We start from the raw sequence: 18,938 nt of genomic DNA, 5'->3' as shown, positions 1-18,938 counted from the left end.
CTGCTGTCATTGGTCTGTCCGGTCTTGGCGCGCGTGTCGCCCGAGAGTTTGAGAAATGAACTGTGGTTGGCACAGGGATTTGTATGACACGTTCATGTTTTCAGTGAAAACAAGAGCAGTGACGATGGCTTATATTTTTACAGAGCGAAATAGAATGAGCAAAACATTCTAGTTTTTTTTTAAAAAACATTTAGCCCAGGTCCTAAAGATGGAAATGTTAAGCAAAACTGCGAGACTAATAAAATAAATCAGCCTTTTAATTGTCTAAAACTCGATCGCGACTCGGTCACAATATTCTAATGCAGGATGGAAACAAAGGAGGTATATATATATAAAAAAACTAATCGCATTCCTGGCTGCCAGTTCGAGCTCCATTGATGCCAGTCCGAGCTCAGATTGATTACAAGATCGCCACTCTGTGTTTCCATTGTCCTCACGGCCTTGCCCTAACATACCTATACAGTCAAATCTCGCTACTATGCCACCCCTCTACTATGCCACTCTCGGTATTATGCCACTTTTGCTCGGTCCCGACTATAAATTCAATGTAAAATAAATTTACTATGCCACCACCGACTCTCGTTACTATGCCACTTTTGTGTGACTGTTAAAAGGTAAAGTTGTTAAATTCCGCTCAGTGCTCGATCATTATACTGTATGGTAGTGTGGGACATTGCAGTTAGGGGGGATGGAGCATAGCACACAGGGAGGGTGGAGGCTGGCGATGGGGGGTGGTCGCTGGCCGGGTGACGGGGAGAGCGGGAGGGCGTCGACTAGCGACAGGATGCAGGTGCGCGGATGTGGTTGGGAGGGGTGGAGGATGAAGAGGTGAGGGGGAGAATGAGAGGAGACAGCTAGCGCCAGCCGACGATTCTTGAGAGCTTTGGACTGACGGGTAACTTGAGCAAATAAAGCCGTTTGTACGAACCCTCGCTACTATGCCACCTACTGGGACCGAGCAAAAGTGGCATAGTAGCGAGATTTGACTGTACATGTATAGCTGTCTGATCGAGCTACTGATGTCTTACTACCCGAGTAGGTCTTTTCGTTCTGCTTGTGTTGCCTTTTCCCCTGCCCTCTACGTGCCACCCATCAAAGGGGTGAAATTCTCAGAACCCACTGTTTTAATTCCCTTCTTCGTTCTTTTCAAACTGATTCTAAGTTCGAATCTTTCAAATTTGGCATCAAAACGCATTTCTTAAAGAAAGATGTCGCATAATCAAGAGCACTGTTCCACTCACTCCTCATGCAGTTTTTTAAACCTACACTTAGTTTTTGTCATGGTGTTGTCCGTTTGCTGACCCTTATAGCCTATCTTCAAACGCAGACAAAACATATCAACAGCCAATCATTCAGCGACATAGCAACAGACAGAAATAGAAGACAAAGCTAGAGAGTGCTGCAAACAAGAATGTCACAACACTGTATCAAATACAGTAATAACAGTAAGGCCGGACAGAAATGGCAAGGTGGCTTGTTTGACGGACTATTTGAAAGCCAGGGAGCTCAGCACGTGCAGGGCAAGTGTTAGTGCATGTCCAAAGTGCGACAGGTCGACGTGGTGGTGCAGGTGCGGCACGTACACAGACTGCTGATGGAGAAGTCACACCAATGCAGAACAGCCCACAAGAGGTCAGAGGTTTCAGTCTGCGCTGTTGACAGACATACATCAAGGCTCAAAAAGGCAGCGAGCAAGTAAAAAGAGGTTAGGAGACGAGAAAGTGCACAATCTGCAGCGGAGTAGGAAAGATGAGACAGCGGTAGAGACCGTTAGTAGACAAAAACAAGCTGGCGCAGATATACTAAATAACGATGAACAGAAGCAGGACGAAAAAAGAAAGCACAGCTGAACAGTTGACATCAAAATCACTGACAAAAATCACTGGAAATGACAGAAAGAAGACGAAGAACGAGATAAAAGACAGAGAGCAGGTTAGGCGAAGGAACATTTCTCTCCCTGACGACTACGATGATGATGATGATGTAGGACAGTGATGTCCAACCTTTTTCGGCCTGCGGGCCATACACATTTCCGACATGCGTGTCACGGGCCGCTCCACCGCAAAAATACAAAAAAAAAAAAAAAAAAAATAGAGCAGATACCATTTTTGTTAGAAACAAGTTGTACTTACCATTAATTATGTAGTAATTAGTGGGACATTTGAAGTTGTTTACCAGAAACCAACTTCTGAATGTCCGGCTGCATCGTAGAGACACCAAGTCGGAGCACTGAATCGAAATGTTCGTCCATCGAAAAAAAGATTGAGAGACGCCCCTACGTAGGGATAAATACTTCTTCTTCCCTTTTTTTTCGGTTTTTTTTTTTTTTCGGTCTTTTTTTTATTACTTACATGCCGATTTCTTGCACTGTGGGCAGAAGTTTCGCGGGCCGGATGGCACCGCGTAGCGGGCCGGATATGGCCCGCGGGCCGTAGGTTGTTCATCTCTGATGTAGGATATTGGCTAGAGTTATAAAAGTTTATTAATGCGTGTGTGTGCATGCGTGTATGTTTTCCTGGTCATGTATAAATTCGTTATTCATGTATAACTTTCTATTAGATAATTAGCCAGGCACTCCCATGCAGTAAACCTTCTCTTTTAGTCGTCTTCCAGGGAGATGATCAAATACAAACATGTAAGAACTCGTGGATGAGCATTTGTGAGGGCTTCTGCTTCTTCACGGGTTCACATCCCGGTCCCTGACAGTAAGTATTAGGCATGTCCTCTCCAGCCCCGTAAAGGCCACCGCACACGAGCGTCACGGCAGCAGGATCACGATGGTTAGCCGCCATTAGCATTCAATGTCACGTGTGCTCTTTGCCCTGGCTGCGGGGCCTCGACCCAAAGTTAGCTTCAGCGTCTCAGCAGCATGACTTGACGCACGTGTGCGAGGATCGACACACGTGACGTTGAATGTAACAGCAGGTGACTGTAGCATCATGATGCTGTTGCTCTGGCACTCGCAAGTGACTAAGCACTGACTGCTACACCACAATCCGCCAGACCTATAATGACAACGTGGGAACAGCTCGCAAAGCAGACGACAGTCGTCGACGACAATAGCGATGTCATAGTGCCACGAGATGAGGTTCACGCGTTCTGCATGAGATGCCTGCAGAAGGTGGGCGCCGTCACAGAGCACGCCGAGGCAATGGCCGAGCTCATCGTGGCGGCTGACTACCGGGGCCATTACAGCCATGGACTCAACAGGCTGGGTACGTAGCTTGGAGCGTTCGGAAAAAGAACTACTTGAGTCATTCAGGTTTGACGATCTCCTGTCTGTCTTAGCGGTCCGGTGGCGCAACGGTTAGCGCCTGTCACCAATACAGTGAAGGTTGGCTGCCCAGAGTTCATTTCTCGTCTCGGGCACGCTGTTCTTTCTCTGCACGTGGCATCTGTTTACAGGGCTGGCTGCTTGCCGTCATATAGCCTTAGTTGCTGGCACGGCGTAAAACACTAATTGCCCCCCCCCCCTCCTGTATGTCTTTCAGTTTGAGCAACTCTTATCCTCTCAGGAAGATGATGGATCTTTAAAATAATTTCTACATCTGTTCGATAACTACAGCTATCTCTTCCATATCGTGGGGAATTAGGTACGCCACCGACAATTCCGGTAAAATATTTGGATCCCCCCTTCCTATCCGAAAAGAAATCTGGTGTTTTTTTCTTTTTCCTTTAGGGAATGTTTACGATAACTGATCGTCAAACTGGGCATATCTGTGATATTAAAGGATAGAATATGTGGATACAATATCTTTTGGCTATTTCTGAGTTTCTTAACTTTCCTGCATTGTCTGCCAGCCTTCGCGTGTCTGCTGTGGCTTCTGCAACAGTGTCTCAAAATTCCCATTTAGTTTCTTACGCCGACTCGAGATGGGAGAAAATTGTGATATTTTCATATCTCTAGGGCGGGGAATGAGGTGTTAAAGACCTCCTTTTTTTCGGGGCCAGCTTCACGGGGCAAATATAAACACAACAAAGCTTGGAATTTATCGCTAGGCACTTCTAGTCTGTTAGAATCAGAAATATTAAGAGCACTTGATATATGTAGCATGTAACAAGCATCATGTTGTACGATGGAACTTACGATGGTCAAGAAAGCATGAATTCGATGATTGTAGGTTTTTATATTGAAGACCTCCGCAGTGGACAAGTCATCTCTAAACCTGAAGTGCACCCAACGATTGTGAAGGAAACAGTGGCTACTGCTTTGGTAGACGGCAACAACCTCATGGGTCAGTCACCTGTATCAGTTCTATCTTGATAACAAATTTACGTTTTTTTATTTTTTAAAAAATTCTTAATAACTAACTAAAATATTAAGATTTAGTTTTTGGATTCCCTTAAAGAACCAGCTACAGAATGAAGTTAGAGGAAAGTGTGGTCTTATTCCAGGACCTGTCAACAAGCGCGTTCTGATTTTGTGTTTACCTGTAGATGTTGAGATGCAGTCCTTGCCTGTGTGTATCGGACATGTTACAGGTCCCGTGGTGGGCACCTTCGCCATGGATCTCGCCATACGCAAGGCCAAGCATGCCGGCATTGGGTGGGTCAGTGTCAAAGGTCAGCAGCTCCGACGTGAGCAGAGAAAGAACAAATTATTTGTCTTCTTTGCGCGAACTCTTCTCTTCGAGTATAGAACTAAGATTACACAACACGTTTTCTTTAACTATCATATTGCACGTGATCAATTATGGTTTGACACATTTTGATATGCTCGATCACCAGTAGGTTCGATATCATCGTCATCAACAACTTCTACCCATCATCATTACTATCACCTGTAACCACTGTGACTTTATAAGAATTCAGCATGAAGTTTGCAAGACTGCACCAGCATCACTGAATCCAGTATTCGTTTTTTAATCCTTACACCACAATGCCGCGCTATAGTATTATCTTTTTTCTACACTTTATGTTGGAAAGGATCGAACCACTTCGGTATCGCTGGTTGGTACAGCATGAGGGCCGTGGAACAAGAGCTCATAGTAAGCCTTCACGATTTTTATTTAATGCCGTGACTAGTAATTGGCACAGGGACTCGCTGTGAAATTAATTAACGTATCTTTGATTATGTACAAAAACAGCCTCCGTGAAACATTTTGATAATCGGAGTGGTCTATATTGAAAATAGTATTTAGACAGAATCGCAAGTGTGCACATTTGTATGATCTGCATATTATTTTTTAATATTCCATATAAAATATGATGTTAGCAAGAAGTCAGTCACAATTAATGTGCCGTAGATAAACATGATCTGAGTTATTTGCAGGGAATGGCTTTCACAAATACATCGCCATGCCTGGTTCCAACACGCGCCAGACAGGTGAGTTCCAAACTCTCCCAGCAAAGCCAGTGTTAGCACCTTCCAAACATCCTTAAAGACTAACAAGAGTGCGATATTTTTAATGAGTGGCTCTAGTTCATTGACTGATATAATACCTTTATAAACAGCCATGATGTAACAATTGTTTGTAGTCCACCTTGAAAATATGGCCTTTAAAGATTTACAGATGCACAAAATTTTATCATCTGCACCCTTTTTAATTATTACATATGAAAGATGACGATAACACGCATTCAGAGCCACGTGTTCCACAAAAGGGAATCATTAACATCAGCTCGAAGCTCTTGTACTGCTTGTGACCTCAGTAACATCAGAAGTAGGAGTTTAGGTCAATTCACAGATATTAAGTTTACTAAGCACTTTTTAATAAACAATGCCTTTTGGTAAACAACTAAGAACAGCCACATGCATTTCTTCGACATGATGAGAAGTGTAGCTTATTTTTGTTTGACGAGGGTTGGCCTTTAAATAATTTCGTTGCAAGTCAGATTTACAGTTACAGACACTAATATCAAGAATGGATTGAGAATGATTTGCAGGATTTCGAAATCACTTGTTCTGAATTTAACTTTAGAAAGCACTTGGGACAAATCCAATCTCGGTTGCGGCCCCTGCTAAGGATGGCGACAGCTTCGTCTTGGACATGGCGACGACTGTGGCGGCGATAGGAAAGGTGAGTCACCTCTGCCACCCTGGTGTCCAATGTGGACCGCCGTCAACAGGATAGTTCTGGCAATTCTGTCACTCTGCTTGATACTCTAATAACATAGTACAATTTCCGTGCAATTCTTGAGATTCTATACTTTAAAGATGGTTGTTAAAAATAACTCGGCCTTGAGGGAATGAAGAAGCTTATCGAACTTTACTTTCGTTTATCTGACCCTTTCTACATGACCGAGATCATATTGTAATGCCATATCACCATTTTTGTGAAAACGTAAGAGTTTAAGTTTTGCATATCTCCTACATTGCTCTTTTTTTTCAGGTGGAAATGAAGCACACACTTCAGCAACCACTTCCGGCTGGCTGGTCATTGGACAGTGACGGCAGAGTGAGCTCCCCTGCTTTTTGTAAAGGACTTGTAGGGTGCAAACATTTTTTCTCCAAATGCTTACTGTAAAGCTTAGTGTAAGACAGTGTTACCCCAATTCTTGTGAAAACATTTCTGTTCTTGAGACACACGCCTTTAAACATAACCATGCACGGAAAGAGGTTGACATTCTTGACCTCAGGATGCACATGGATACCTTCACGCTGTGAAGGCCTCAGCCACTGAAAGATGTTAATTAGGCTTGTTATCATGTGATGTGAGGACTTTTATTCATAGAATAGTGGATGATACTTCTCCAAACTATATTTCACTCACCGACTCTACCATTGCAGCCAACAGAGGACATAGACAAAGCTATGGCTAGCTTGGCATTATACCCGTTAGGGGGCACTGAAGAAACAAGTTAGTGTTCTTTACTTTTTCTTCTATTTGTGTCTTTTTCAGGCTATATATATCCAAACAGACTGACGAAAGGACAGACAGACAGATAGCGGAGAGGAATAAGAATAGGATTATGTGAAGTGCAGCGCTGGTGTGACAATCCGACATCGAACATTCTCTGACATGCAATGACATTCGCATATCATAGCAGGCTTGTCAGTGGCATCTGATCGATCTGTCTTGATTGTTTAAAGTTATTATTTAACGTGCATTAGTTCATTGTTAATTCGCTTCCCCTGTAACAGCATGCACTTCATAGGACGAAGCCACGTGATGTCAGTAGTCTGCACGTCGAAAACTTCTTTAAAACAACAATTTCTGTTTCTTTTTGCAGGTGGCTACAAAGGTTATGGGCTGGCCATGATGGTGGAGGTTTTCTGCACCATCCTCAGTGGCGCCACCGTCAGCCCCTTCACTCAAGGCTGGTCTGACAAGATGCGTTCTAGGGAGGCAAACCGCGTGAGTGGACTTCAGGGTCTTGTTCCTTCCTCTTTCTCGTTCTGTCTTCTCTGTCTTGCTTTCTGGCTCCTGTAGCACCGGAGTGAGTCCAACTAAAGCTAACGTTGCGAGATGACATCTTTGTTTACAGGGACATTGTTTCGTGGCCCTGGACCCACAAGTGTTTGCTCCAGGGTTCACTGACCGCTTGAGCGAGCTGTTGAACCACTGCCGCAACCTCCCGCCGGTAATTTCACTTTGACATGGGCAAGGTGTGTGTGTGCGCGTGCAAGCCCGTGTGTGGTGTGGTAACGAGTCTATGTTGGCTTTAATATCGGAGGGGACAAGTTTTCTAATCTTGTTTCTAGGTTTCTTTATATGCAAAGAACAACCCACAAGGGAGTTGCTAATGTAGCCAGACTGACCGACACATCGCTTACACCCTTTACCTTAGCTTAGCGCCAGACCAGTCCGTTCCTCTTTGTTGTTCCAGGGAAGAGGACTGAAGTTCCCAAGGAGAATTTTCCACCATAAAAATTCTAAGTTAGCTACACCATGGACAGTACAGAAACCTCACTCGCGCTAGTGGTACGCGTTCACACGACAGACACGTACGACACACTAGCACTCGTTGGCACTGACACGCTCACACAGGTATATAAGGTTAAAAAGACAGATTTATTGACATTATTTACACAACCACCGTATCTATCTTCACCTACCCACCTAGCCTGTCAAACCTAGCACCTAACTCCCTGAGGTGAGGAAAGGAGGCTGAGTGACACGAGCCACTATTTCCAGCGGAGGGACCAAGCGCTGGGTGGAAGGGGATGCGGGGTGGAGGGACTAAGCGCTGTCAGCGATGCACACTGACATAAACGAGCGCACCCGCTACACTAATATTATTTTAGTCTATTTTATCATGATGGCGAGAGTGATAATGTTTTTTCAAACCCAATCCACCAAAGCCGTCGACACTTAAAAATTCTTGGTAGATGATTTATATAATTCTTTTATACATTTTGATCTGGTAACCATGCAGTATAAAACATGTTTTAAGCTACTTAACTGTCGGCTTTGTTTATTAAAAAAATTAATACCACAAACAATTGTCGAGTACACCTATTTTTAGTGAACTCAAAAACTTTGTAATCATGCATACGCATATGGTGGTATGTGGGTATGTATGGGTGTACGTGAACGTGTATGCATGTGTGGGTGTACGTGAACGTGTGTGCGTGTGCGGGTGTACGTGAACGTGTATGCGTGTGCGTGTGCGTGTGTACGTGAGCGTGTATGCGCGTGCGTGTGTGACAGGCAGAGGGAGAGAGCCAGGTGTTAGTCCCAGGTGACCCCGAGCGACAACACATGAAACACTGCGACGCCATTGGCGGAATCCCCTACAAACAAAACCAGATTAAACTTGTGGTAAGCATGACATGTGCAGTATGTGTAGATTTTTGTATCAAAACATAACAATAAGTATAATAAGTACAATAATATGATACATAAATCAATTAATCAAACCTTTATAAAAGATAACAAGGATTTATATCTATTTACATTAGAAGGGCGATGGCAGTGATTATAAGCTAAGTAAAGTGGTTTTTTTTTAAATAAGAAAAATTTTGAAGGTAAGGATTTTTTAAAATTCTTTTTTCGTGTGGGGTAGGATAACCCAGTGGAAAAAACGGGCTGATGTCTTTGATGCGAATGTCGGGATTAATGTTGGAATAGATACATATTCTAGACACTTCATAATAACTCACAATGAATGCTGTGGCAGTCTTTACTGTCTGCTGACGTGTGTCTGTACATTATAGGCTTACATCCCCCCAAAGTACAATTCTCACCAACATGCAACCGTGAACTTGAAAAATAAACCCCGATAAAAATTGTACAATTCTTTAACTGGTTTGTTTGCATTTTGCACGACAGCACTTTTCGTAAAACTAGTTTTCCACTCAATTTTGTAGTTTACTGGGAGCTGTAGGCAAGAATAAGATTTTCGAGCGTGCATGCATTTAACGGATAGAGAGAGAGTGAGGGGTTAAACTCAGGTCACAGCACATGAAAAAAAAAAAAAAGCGAATGCCTTGGCGAAATACCTTACAAATAAACCCGGATATGGATGCTAAAAAGATATATACAACATCACGATGTTTAAAAGAAATACGTGACAGCGAATACAGATTAAATAAGAAGACTGGATTGAGAGTAAGATGGTTTTTCGCAAAAAAATGTAGAAGTCCTTTTCAAATTTTGTTTATGTTTTACTCTTGATTCTAATTTCAGAATAACCTGGCCGAGAAGAACGGAGTGGAGGCCCTGGGACGACTGTCGAGATAAACGTTTGTCACTAATGGTCAGTTAAACGCCGGCAGCACTTTAATATTCTTTTTGTGATTTAAAAACAGAATTTTAGTATTGTGTAAACAGAAATAAATTGCTGACATTCCAATTTCACCTCTGTATTAGTATTTGTTCCTGTCTGCGAAAGGTTTCTCCAATCGCAAAGAATATTTTGCAATTCACGGAAGAAAACTCCAAATAACTTGCGTGAAGAAAATTTGCCAACGGGATCTGAAAACAAGTTCTCATCACGTGATATTTTACAGTAAACAGGACATATAAATGGTGACGTGTTTTCATTATTTTGTCATGTATTGTCAGTTGATTCAGTTTCACATGCATAGAGCATGGCACTAATAATTACAACAATATTTGACATCCGACATCAAGATAATAATAATCGTAACACATCCACATTGATTTTATTCCCTACGAATGCTCAATGAAATCCTCAGTAAATTTATCTGGTGGAAAGGGGCTGAAAGGCACCAACCATTTAAACGTGGGGAAGGGAATATGAGGGTAGATCAATGGAGGAAGACTGAAAATACCTAACATTTCATGTTCAAGAAACACAACGTGGTATCAGCAACTGCCAGAGATGAGGTGATGTGCGCATGTCTGTGACAGTGAATTGTATGATAACGAGAGTTAACAGAAGTGTAACTTTGAAAGTACGGGTAGCACTGGTGTAATAAATCACATACGCACCTGCTCTCGCACGAGTACAAGGAATTACAAACGACACCTTGACGAGCGAAGAAGTGGAAATAGAAGACTTTCATAGTCAAGATGGTCCATCGCCTCCCCGTCACGGCTAACCACTTACATTCACTGCCACGAGGTTCTCAGACATTTTGCTTGTCTAGACTGACAACAATAGTCTGTCTGAAGCCAATAAAGCTGCTTGACTGAATTATTACGACTTCATCGACCAGCAGAACACCAAAAAAGTGTTGAGAATATTTTAAAGAGGTTTCCTTTTTATTTCTAAGTTATCCAATGGCGACATGTGAACAGCTCGCAAAGCAGACGACTACAAGGATATGTTTAACGAGTGACATTACGCGACCAGTACGTGAAACGTTAGTGCCACCCAGACCCTCCACTTCGTAAGCGAGTCCACCCACCCTTCACCATCCAGGCCCCCATCCCCTTCCCGCAGTGTGAATGACAGTCATATTGAGCAGCGCCACCTGGCTCCACGCGGATGCACATGATAAAGAAGATTGCACTGAAAGGGAAGGCCACCGGGGGATGAGGTAACAGCAAAAACTGCGATTGAAGGATTTTCCTTTTTTCTCCTTCTCAGTGGCTGGTCTTTGATTGATGTGTATATTGCTGCAAAGAGATGGCTAACAACACCTTTGCTCTTTTTTCTTTCTTTTCAGGTTTCAGGTGTCGCCAAAAAGTCTTATCGGTACACGCCCCTGTACATACACACACTATTCACTTTAAAGGACAATTCTCGGCTGTAGAGATAATGTATTATATATAATACATTATTATATACAATACATTATCTTTAATATAATAATATATATAATAATTAGAGATAATAAGACCGTGAGAACACTTTTTTATGACCAGAGTCAGTGTAACTATGGCAACACTGTTCCATTCCAATCACCAGAGAGATTAGTGAGATCTTTCTAGAAGACTTATCTAGTTAACCTACTTGCTTCAGCTCCAGAAGCTGTCTGCACAGTATTACAAGAAAACACTGCTTACATATACTTTATTACCCACAAATATAATAACACGATGATTGTACTCTGTGCGAATGTGAGGGCACAACAAAACAAATCGGCAGACAGGTAAACTTCTTTGTCAGCATTCACACCTGAATATTGCGGTGTTATAGAGTGGTTAGTGTGTGCACTTGTCCAACACTTATCCCGACAGTCGCACCAGAGGCGCCAGTCCGTTCTTCTCGGCCAGGTTATGCTATGAAAAGAACCAAGAGACACAAATGTTTATCATCAACAGCATTTTAAAAATCTTTGCTGGATTATAACCAATATAATCTGTAGCTGAAGATAAAAAGTAGCTACTTGGGCGTTGTTGTTTTTTTTTTTTTTTTTTAGTTTTGATTTATTGATTGATTTATGTATTTATTTATTGCGTAGGTCCTGATGTTACACGTGCCATGCTTACCGCCCATTGAATCTGATTTTGTTCGTAGGGGATTCCGCCCAGGGCATCGCATTTTTTAACGTGTTGTCGCTCTGGGTCACCTGGGACTAACACCTCGCTCTCTCCCTCTGCCTGTCACACACACATACACAAAAACACAGAATAAAGAATATGCAAGTCACACAAAGAAGTATACATTGACAAATACATGCAGCACAGGCAAAAATGGATTGATATACAGTGATACCTCGGTTCTCGAACATAATTCGTTCCGGGAAGACGGTCGAGAACCAAATTGTTCGAGAACCGAAGCAATGAAACCCATAGGAAATAATGGAAACTGGATTAATTCGTTCCAAGCCCCAGAAAATGCCTATTTACTGGCCTAATTTGTATATAATATGTAAAAAAACATGTCTCAACAAGAAATAAGAAATAAAAGTGTATTTATTAAAACAAAAAAAAAAAACAAAAAACAAACAAAAAAATGTACTGTACAGTACAGTACAGTAAATTGTGTTTCATTTACTGTACCTGTACCAAACTTTATGGCAGGAGGGAATGAATGTGGAGGGAGGAGGGAAGGGGGATGGTTATTGTTTTGAAGGGGAGTCCTCTTCAATAAAAACAGAGGGTAACTGCTCTTCGGGTGTTTCTGTTCTCTGTATCTTTTGCTGAGGAGAATCAGAATCTTGCTCTTCAGTTGCTTGTCTGATTTCTTTACGGAAGAATTTGTCAATTGTTTGCTGTTTTTTTCTCCTTTGCAAAATTTTGCGGAAAGTGGACATAACATTGTCATTAAAAATGTTAACTGCTCTATTTGCTACCACTTTATCAGGGTGATGTTGTTCAACAAAATTTGCGATTTCTGCCCATTTTGCACACATTTCATGATTCTCTCCACAAAACGTGACTCTCTCTCTCTCTGCACTCACACTGATGACGCAAGCAAGGCGCGCTGTGCCGAATGAACGCCATTCGGCTCAACTCGGCTCATCTCGGAAGTTCGGATGTTCGAGTTCCAAATATTTGTTCGGATTCCAAGACAAAATTTTCTCGAATTTCCTGGTCGAATACCGATTTGGTCGAAAGTCAAGGCGTTCGAGAACCGAGGTATCACTGTACTTTAAAGAAATTCTACTTGTGCTTTCCTATTGATGTATCTATTGTTCGATACCTCACTCTAAGGAAAGAGAAAATAAAGTAGCGAGACTGTCCTTCAAGGCACCTTGAAGGGTAGTCGAAGCCGCGGTGGTGAGAGGAAGAACTGACTCACGAAGGTCGAAGACTGGACTGGTCGTCCTGTACAGGACCTGCTGACTGTCGCCTACAGTAGACAATAGTGGCGGCCCTGTTTGCTGCTGGATCTCTCCATGTCATTCCCCCAGGGGTCGGTGAAGGGACGACTGACTGTACACTATACATCTCTCTCTCTCACACACACACATATCTGGCATATGAAAAAGCGAAATTACCGGCGGGAGGTTGCGACAGTGGTTCAACAGCTCACTCAAGCGGTCAGTGAACCCCGGAGCAAACACCTGTGGGTCCAGGGCCACGAAACAATGTCCCTGTAAACAAATGAGTCATCTCGCAACGTTAGCTTTATCTAGGCTACATCACTTTGGCGATACATGCTACAGAAACCAAAACAGAACAAAAAACGTAAAAATGCACTCACGAGGTTGGCCCCACCGGGTTCAGTATCTCTGCCCCACATGCGACCGAACGGCGTTGCGGTGGCTCCACTGAGGATGCTGCAGAAAACCTCCACCATCATGGCCAGTCCATAGCCTTTGTAGCCACCTGCAGCAAGAAAACAGAAAAGGTCCTTCCAAATCAAAATTTATGACCAGTGACCTACTGGTGACATCGCCAGAAAGTCTCGTTCTACGGGAATACCGGTCATAGTGAATATGAACGGAACGCAAGTGAACTCCCTACCTTGTAATTAACTACTGCAAGTCAATTTAAAAATCGAGAGAGAGAAGACATCATCTACAAAACAACCTGTCATGTCATGCGGAAGTCACTTTGTGTCAAATAAACTACTCTGGATGCTGTGGTTTAATAACAAAAGCTACATTTCCATTTCGCAAATCCCTTTTTTTACTATTCTTCTCGAAATCTCTGTACTGTATTTGGTCTGTGTGAAATATGCGCCGAGGGAAAGACACAAACAAAAGAAAAAGCGAAATTCCACTAACTCGTTTCTTCCGCGCCCCCTAGTGGGTATAGTGCGACGCTTGTCATGGCTTTTTCTATGTCCGTTGTCGGCTGCAATGGTAGAACGTGGTAATAAAATATAACTTACAAACACTTATCATCTAGCATTGTGTTGCTGAGAGGGAGGAAAGATACAAAAAAAAAAAGAAATTGACTCTTTTTCTTTATTACATTGGTTCGTCTGTTCCTTTCTTGTCTCGTCTGTTCTCTTTTGCGATAAAATAATTTTCTAATTACCACCATTATAATGACTACCACCATTAGCAGAATCACAACCACCTCCATCACAAATGCTTTCTCGGCCGGAACCACGTTTAAAAAGCTTGTGTCCAGTGTTTTCTGTTCACTGAAGTTTATAGGCAAAGTGTATAAAAAAAGAAAACTTTTAGAAAAAGTGTGAGCTCACTCTGCCGTCTTTGTCTAAGGACCAGCCTGACGGAAGTGGTTGCTGGAGCGTATGCTTTATTTCCACCTGGAAGAGAGGAATGCAAGAGGAATGTAAAAAATGCTCTCAGGGCAATTGTCATACATGATCTCGTTTCTGTAGAAGTGATCAAATAAAGGAAAATAAATTCGATAAGATTTTATGGCCTACTAGCTCTTTAAGTCTGTGATTTTTTGTTAACGGAGGAATGTGGTATGTTATTAAAGTATTAAGCATCATGACACATCTGCTACATGTGCCCTTTTGACGACGGTCCACACTGGACTTCGTTGACTGTAGAGGTGACTCACCTTTCCCAACGCCACCACAGTCGTCGCCATGTCCAAGACGAAGCTGTCGCCATCATCAGCAGGGGCCGCAACTGAGATTGGATTTGTCCCAAGTGCTGTCTGAATTCGAATTGAGAACAAATAACCTCGACCTTTGCCAATCGTTCTCAAATCCTTTTTAAATCTCATGATTTTAACGTCTTCTGGCTAATAGACAACTCAGACATGACCTGACAACCTGCATCATTGTCAGTTGATTCAGTTTCACATGCATAACTCTGAACTACCCTAAAGGTCACAGTGTCACCCAAAATATCTTTCAAGCAAAGATTTCCAGATTATCTAGCATAAGAAAGAGAAGTGGCTGAAAACGTGTCTGTAGATGTGTTGCGATGTCATTTGCTGTGGACGGTGGAGTGGTAATGATGTTCTTTTCCTACACACCTGGAGGACTCCATCGCGATGCAGTAATTTAAAGGCCAACCCCACTCACACATTAAAATAAACTTTAAGTTGCTAGCGACTAGCGAGTAGTTGATCTATTTGTACCAAAAAATACATTGTCAGTATTTATTTATATATATTTATTAAAAAAACGCCCTCCACGTTATTCAAACAGAATATAATTCACATTTAGCCTTCAGTTGAAGGGACTTCTGTGTACATTTCGCATTCTACATGTATAATTCTTGTTTGTGTTCCACCTTATGTATGCACAGCCAAGGTATTCACTTGCCTACACATTTTTACTGTCTTCTTTGTGGTGGTTGTGAACCTAAGGGCTTTGTGAAGTGTGTGGTGCTTTGTTATTTGTCAGAGGTCTGGCAACAAAACAGTATGTGGCCTCCTTTAGTCTCAACCTTGTTCGGGACTGTACCCCCAGAAGGTGAAAGTATGTCCGTGGGTATCCCTCGAGCGTGTTCGTTCATAACAGTACTAATTTTCATAATGGGGTGTGCTTATTTATGTCGCTGTGTATTCCTGCATAACCCTTGCGTACCGCCGGCGAAGAACCGGTCGAGATGGACAAAGGTGAAGTTGAGCTCAGGATTCAAATAATTGAAGTACTACTGACACCCAAGGAGCATCAGTGAACACGATAGTAGGCTAGAAAATTCACGGAGCGGGACACAGGATGGCACAAAACTTATTAATGTTCGTCATGACAGTCTACCTCATTTACATGAACAGATACAAAATTCTGAACGGTAGAAAATATAGGACAACATGCGTCCCATAGAGATTTTAAAATGGCCAAAATGAAGAAAAGGCTGCAAAGGCCGTTTGTCGGGGAAGAGGTCAACAGATGTAAGTCTACTTATAGGTCAATGAACTATTTCTACCGATCTGGAAAAAAAAAGAACTGTGGTTAGTCTCAAAGAATGACATGGAAGGTGCTAGGACCAATACGTTTGAACTCACCTGTCTGGCGCGTGTTGGAACCATGCATGGCGATGTATTTGTGAAAGCCATTCCCTGTAAATAACCCAGATAATATTTTTCTATGGTACACTTGTCACTGACTTCTTGTTAGCATCGTCTTTTATAGGGAATATTAAAAATAATATGAGGATCATCAAAAGATGTACGCTTGCAATTCTATTTAAACACTTTTTTTTCAAAGTGGAGACGGTCACTATGAGCATTAAAGTGTTTAATTGTGGCTGTTTTTGTACATAATCAAAGATACATTAATTAAATTCACAGCGAGTCCCTCCGTCAATCCCTAATCACGGCATTAAACGAGAATCGTGAAGGCTTACTATGAGCTCTTGTTCCATGGCCCTCATGCTGTACCACCCAGCGATACCGAAGTGGTTCGATCCTTTATAAAGGCAGACAAAGGTAGTGCCATCAAGTGACATGGAGTTTTACAAATGGAGTATGCCAAACATTCTCAGCTCTAAGAAGTCTAACTTTGTGCTTAGGTCAAATAAAGTCACACCGGCATGTGGTGGTGGTGATGGTGTTGGTTGATGGGTGACGATGGTGACGGTGATGATGATTTAAAATTATTATTATTGATGATGTTGCTGGTGTTTTTGTTGTTATTGACTGACGTGATGTTGCTGATCACGTAACAGCTACTGACCTTTGACACTGACCCACCCAATGCCGGCCTGCTTGGCCTTGCGTATGGCGAGATCCATGGCGAAGGTGCCCACCACGGGACCTGTAACATGTCAGATACATACAGGTGAGGACTGCATCTCAACATCTACAGGTAAACAGAAACTCAGAACGCGCTTGTTGACAGGTCCTGGAATAAGACTACACTTTCCTCCTAACTTCATTCTGTAACTGGTTCTTTAAAGGAATACAAATACTAATATTTTAGTTAGTTATTAAGAATTTTTTAAAAAAATAAGAAAACCTTAATTAATTATCAAGATAGAACTGATACAGGTGACTGACCCATGAGGTTGTTGCCGTCTACCAAAGCAGTAGCCACTGTTTCCTTCACAATCGCTGGGTTCACTTCAGGTTTAGAGATGACTTGTCCACTGCGAAGGTCTTCCATATAAAAATCTACAATCATCGAAATTCTGTTTTCTTAACCATCGTGAACACCATCGTCCATGTTGTTCTGTGACTTCAAATATTTTAGGTTCTCTGAACATTTTGTTCCGTTAAAGTAGAATAGCTAAGGGGTTATAAAATAGATGCCAAGCATAAATGTTCTTTCATGTTTAAATTTGTTCTATTCATTTATAGTATGTTTATTAAAGACAGAATAATCAGTAAATCTTACTTTAAGTTTGCTGTTAAACATTTCCTTCCAGTTTAAATGGCATCAAGCGCGTGAACGTCTGACCTTTATATCCGCAGCAGTGCTTTTTTCTTAAGGTTAGTTTTTATTCTTGTTACTCTCGTATGACCTCTTCCATGTATCACGCTTGCAATTTTTTCCTAATTCTTCCTTTCATATCTTGCGACTTATCCATTTTTATTGTTGCTTTCTCTGTTTATTATTCGTATCGAGGAGCTTAGTTGAAAACAAAAAGACAAGGAGGACCTAAAGGAGTTTGGTAATTACGACTGTGCTCTTTGTGTGTTAACCGCAAGTGTTTTTGTGAAAAACGTGTTTGCACCTGCTTTCGACTACTTTTTATCGAGACGTCAACTTGACCTGACCCCGCATAGCAAACTTCACAATCCCAATGAAAACCACGGTTGTGGCCATTTGCTAAGTACAAAAAGACCTGATCAGCGAACAAGGACTAAAGACAGAAGAAAATGGACACTTGCCAACACCGAAGAGTAGTCAAAAGACAGTTCTATCAGCATCCAAAGGACAAGCAAATAGACAGACAGGACATTGTTTAGTCTTAACGACTTCATAGTGTTCGTGAACACCAAGCTACGTACCCAGCCTATTGAGTCCATGGCTGTAGAAGCCCCGGTAGTCAGCCGCCACGATGAGTTCGGCCATTGCCTCGGCGTGTTCTGTGACGGCGCCCACCTTCTGCAGGCATCTCATGCAGAACGCGTGAACGTCCTCTCGTGGCACTATGACATCGCTATCGTCGTCGTCATCTGTCTTCTGCTTTGCGAGCTCTTCACACGTCGCCATCGTACGTCTGGCGTGGGTTGCGTGTAGCAGACGACGACAGCTTCGCTCAGTGCAAAGTTATCACTGATAAAATAGAGGACACGCAGTCATTGTCGGTGCATGTGTACCAGTCGCGTACACAGGAGGCAAGGAGCGAATCCAGCTGTCAGCCATGGACTGTAACATGTTACAGATGTAGTCATACTCGCGTATTTGTTAGGATATTTGAGTGCTCATACAAAAAAAAAAAACAGTTTTCTGCTATTAATAACAGGTTTACGTGTAATAAACAGACCACACGTACACACGTATATATCATGGATAATGCGTTTGGCTTCATAATTATTTTGAGGTCTCACTAACACTAACATATCGGTCTTCCTGCAACGATACACAACTGTTATGCAAACCCTTACACTCATCCATGATGACTTACGAACGTTCAGACAAATGTAAGGATGTTCATGCTCGTGCCTGGTACTGCAGCAGAGATGCATCCCGACGAGTGTGGTACAGAAAGATACAGGAAGGTGCGAAAGGCCGAGAAAATCTAGAGGAGAACAAACACGGCAAATGACTGTGAGTTCGAGAAACTTGTAGAAGTTCACGGTAAAGTCATTCGAGGTTTCAGGTACATGTCTGAGAGGATCATGCGTCTGCGGGACTCTTGTTACAGTTTA

At 42.3% G+C, this 18,938-nt stretch overlaps 2 protein-coding genes across 3 annotated transcripts; one reads left to right on the top strand and one right to left on the bottom strand.

The window, feature by feature from the left end:
- The first annotated feature begins 2,836 nt into the window (after window positions 1-2,836).
- Window positions 2,837-9,913, top strand: LOC112563519 (uncharacterized oxidoreductase YjmC-like). 2 transcript variants are annotated; one of them, XR_003099072.1, is made up of 12 exons: window positions 2,837-3,215; window positions 4,122-4,235; window positions 4,483-4,563; window positions 4,927-4,988; window positions 5,273-5,326; window positions 5,922-6,020; window positions 6,333-6,398; window positions 6,731-6,800; window positions 7,174-7,298; window positions 7,429-7,549; window positions 8,595-8,705; window positions 9,573-9,591. XR_003099072.1 is itself a non-coding variant. In XM_025237456.1 (12 exons), the coding sequence occupies exons 1-12, from the start codon at window positions 3,011-3,013 to the stop codon at window positions 9,624-9,626; spliced, it is 1,137 nt and encodes a 378-aa protein (XP_025093241.1). In that variant the 5' UTR covers window positions 2,838-3,010; the 3' UTR covers window positions 9,627-9,913. The 2 variants fall into 2 exon arrangements, 1 of the variants encoding a protein (XP_025093241.1); XM_025237456.1 differs by having other exon boundaries at window positions 2,838-3,215; window positions 7,429-7,524; window positions 9,573-9,913.
- A 1,439-nt stretch (window positions 9,914-11,352) lies between these two features.
- On the bottom strand, window positions 11,353-18,801 carry LOC112563521 (uncharacterized oxidoreductase YjmC-like). The gene is made up of 13 exons (XM_025237457.1): window positions 18,695-18,801; window positions 18,075-18,435; window positions 17,121-17,234; window positions 16,798-16,878; window positions 16,469-16,530; window positions 16,128-16,181; window positions 14,727-14,825; window positions 14,398-14,463; window positions 13,973-14,042; window positions 13,447-13,571; window positions 13,241-13,336; window positions 11,787-11,897; window positions 11,353-11,576 (listed from the first exon to the last, which is right to left on the bottom strand). Exons 2-13 carry the CDS (start codon window positions 18,277-18,279, stop codon window positions 11,523-11,525), a joined length of 1,137 nt encoding a protein of 378 aa, XP_025093242.1. The 5' UTR covers window positions 18,280-18,435; window positions 18,695-18,801; the 3' UTR covers window positions 11,353-11,522.
- Window positions 18,802-18,938: the final 137 nt, after the last annotated feature.

The sequence above is a fragment of the Pomacea canaliculata genome, linkage group LG5, assembly GCF_003073045.1.
Source record: "Pomacea canaliculata isolate SZHN2017 linkage group LG5, ASM307304v1, whole genome shotgun sequence".
NCBI classification, from domain to species: domain Eukaryota; kingdom Metazoa; phylum Mollusca; class Gastropoda; order Architaenioglossa; family Ampullariidae; genus Pomacea; species Pomacea canaliculata.
The sequence above is the reverse complement of the archived record's forward strand: the minus strand, read 5'-3'. Positions and strand labels throughout refer to the sequence as shown.

What these genes read in the sequence shown, in the direction of transcription:
- LOC112563519 (XM_025237456.1), top strand. Translation starts at nt 3,011, where the DNA reads ATGACAACGTGGGAACAGCTCGCAAAGCAGACGACAGTCGTCGACGAC. An exon ending in CCATGGACTCAACAGGCTGG is followed by an intron (nt 3,216 to 4,121) that starts GTACGTAGCTTG and finishes CGATGATTGTAG; the next exon opens with GTTTTTATATTGAAGACCTC. An exon ending in TTCCAACACGCGCCAGACAG is followed by an intron (nt 5,327 to 5,921) that starts GTGAGTTCCAAA and finishes ATTTAACTTTAG; the next exon opens with AAAGCACTTGGGACAAATCC.
- LOC112563521 (XM_025237457.1), bottom strand. Translation starts at nt 18,279, where the DNA reads ATGGCGACGTGTGAAGAGCTCGCAAAGCAGAAGACAGATGACGACGAC. An exon ending in TTCCAACACGCGCCAGACAG is followed by an intron (nt 14,826 to 16,127) that starts GTGAGTTCAAAC and finishes ATTCGAATTCAG; the next exon opens with ACAGCACTTGGGACAAATCC. An exon ending in AAAATCAGATTCAATGGGCG is followed by an intron (nt 11,577 to 11,786) that starts GTAAGCATGGCA and finishes TTCTTTTCATAG; the next exon opens with CATAACCTGGCCGAGAAGAA.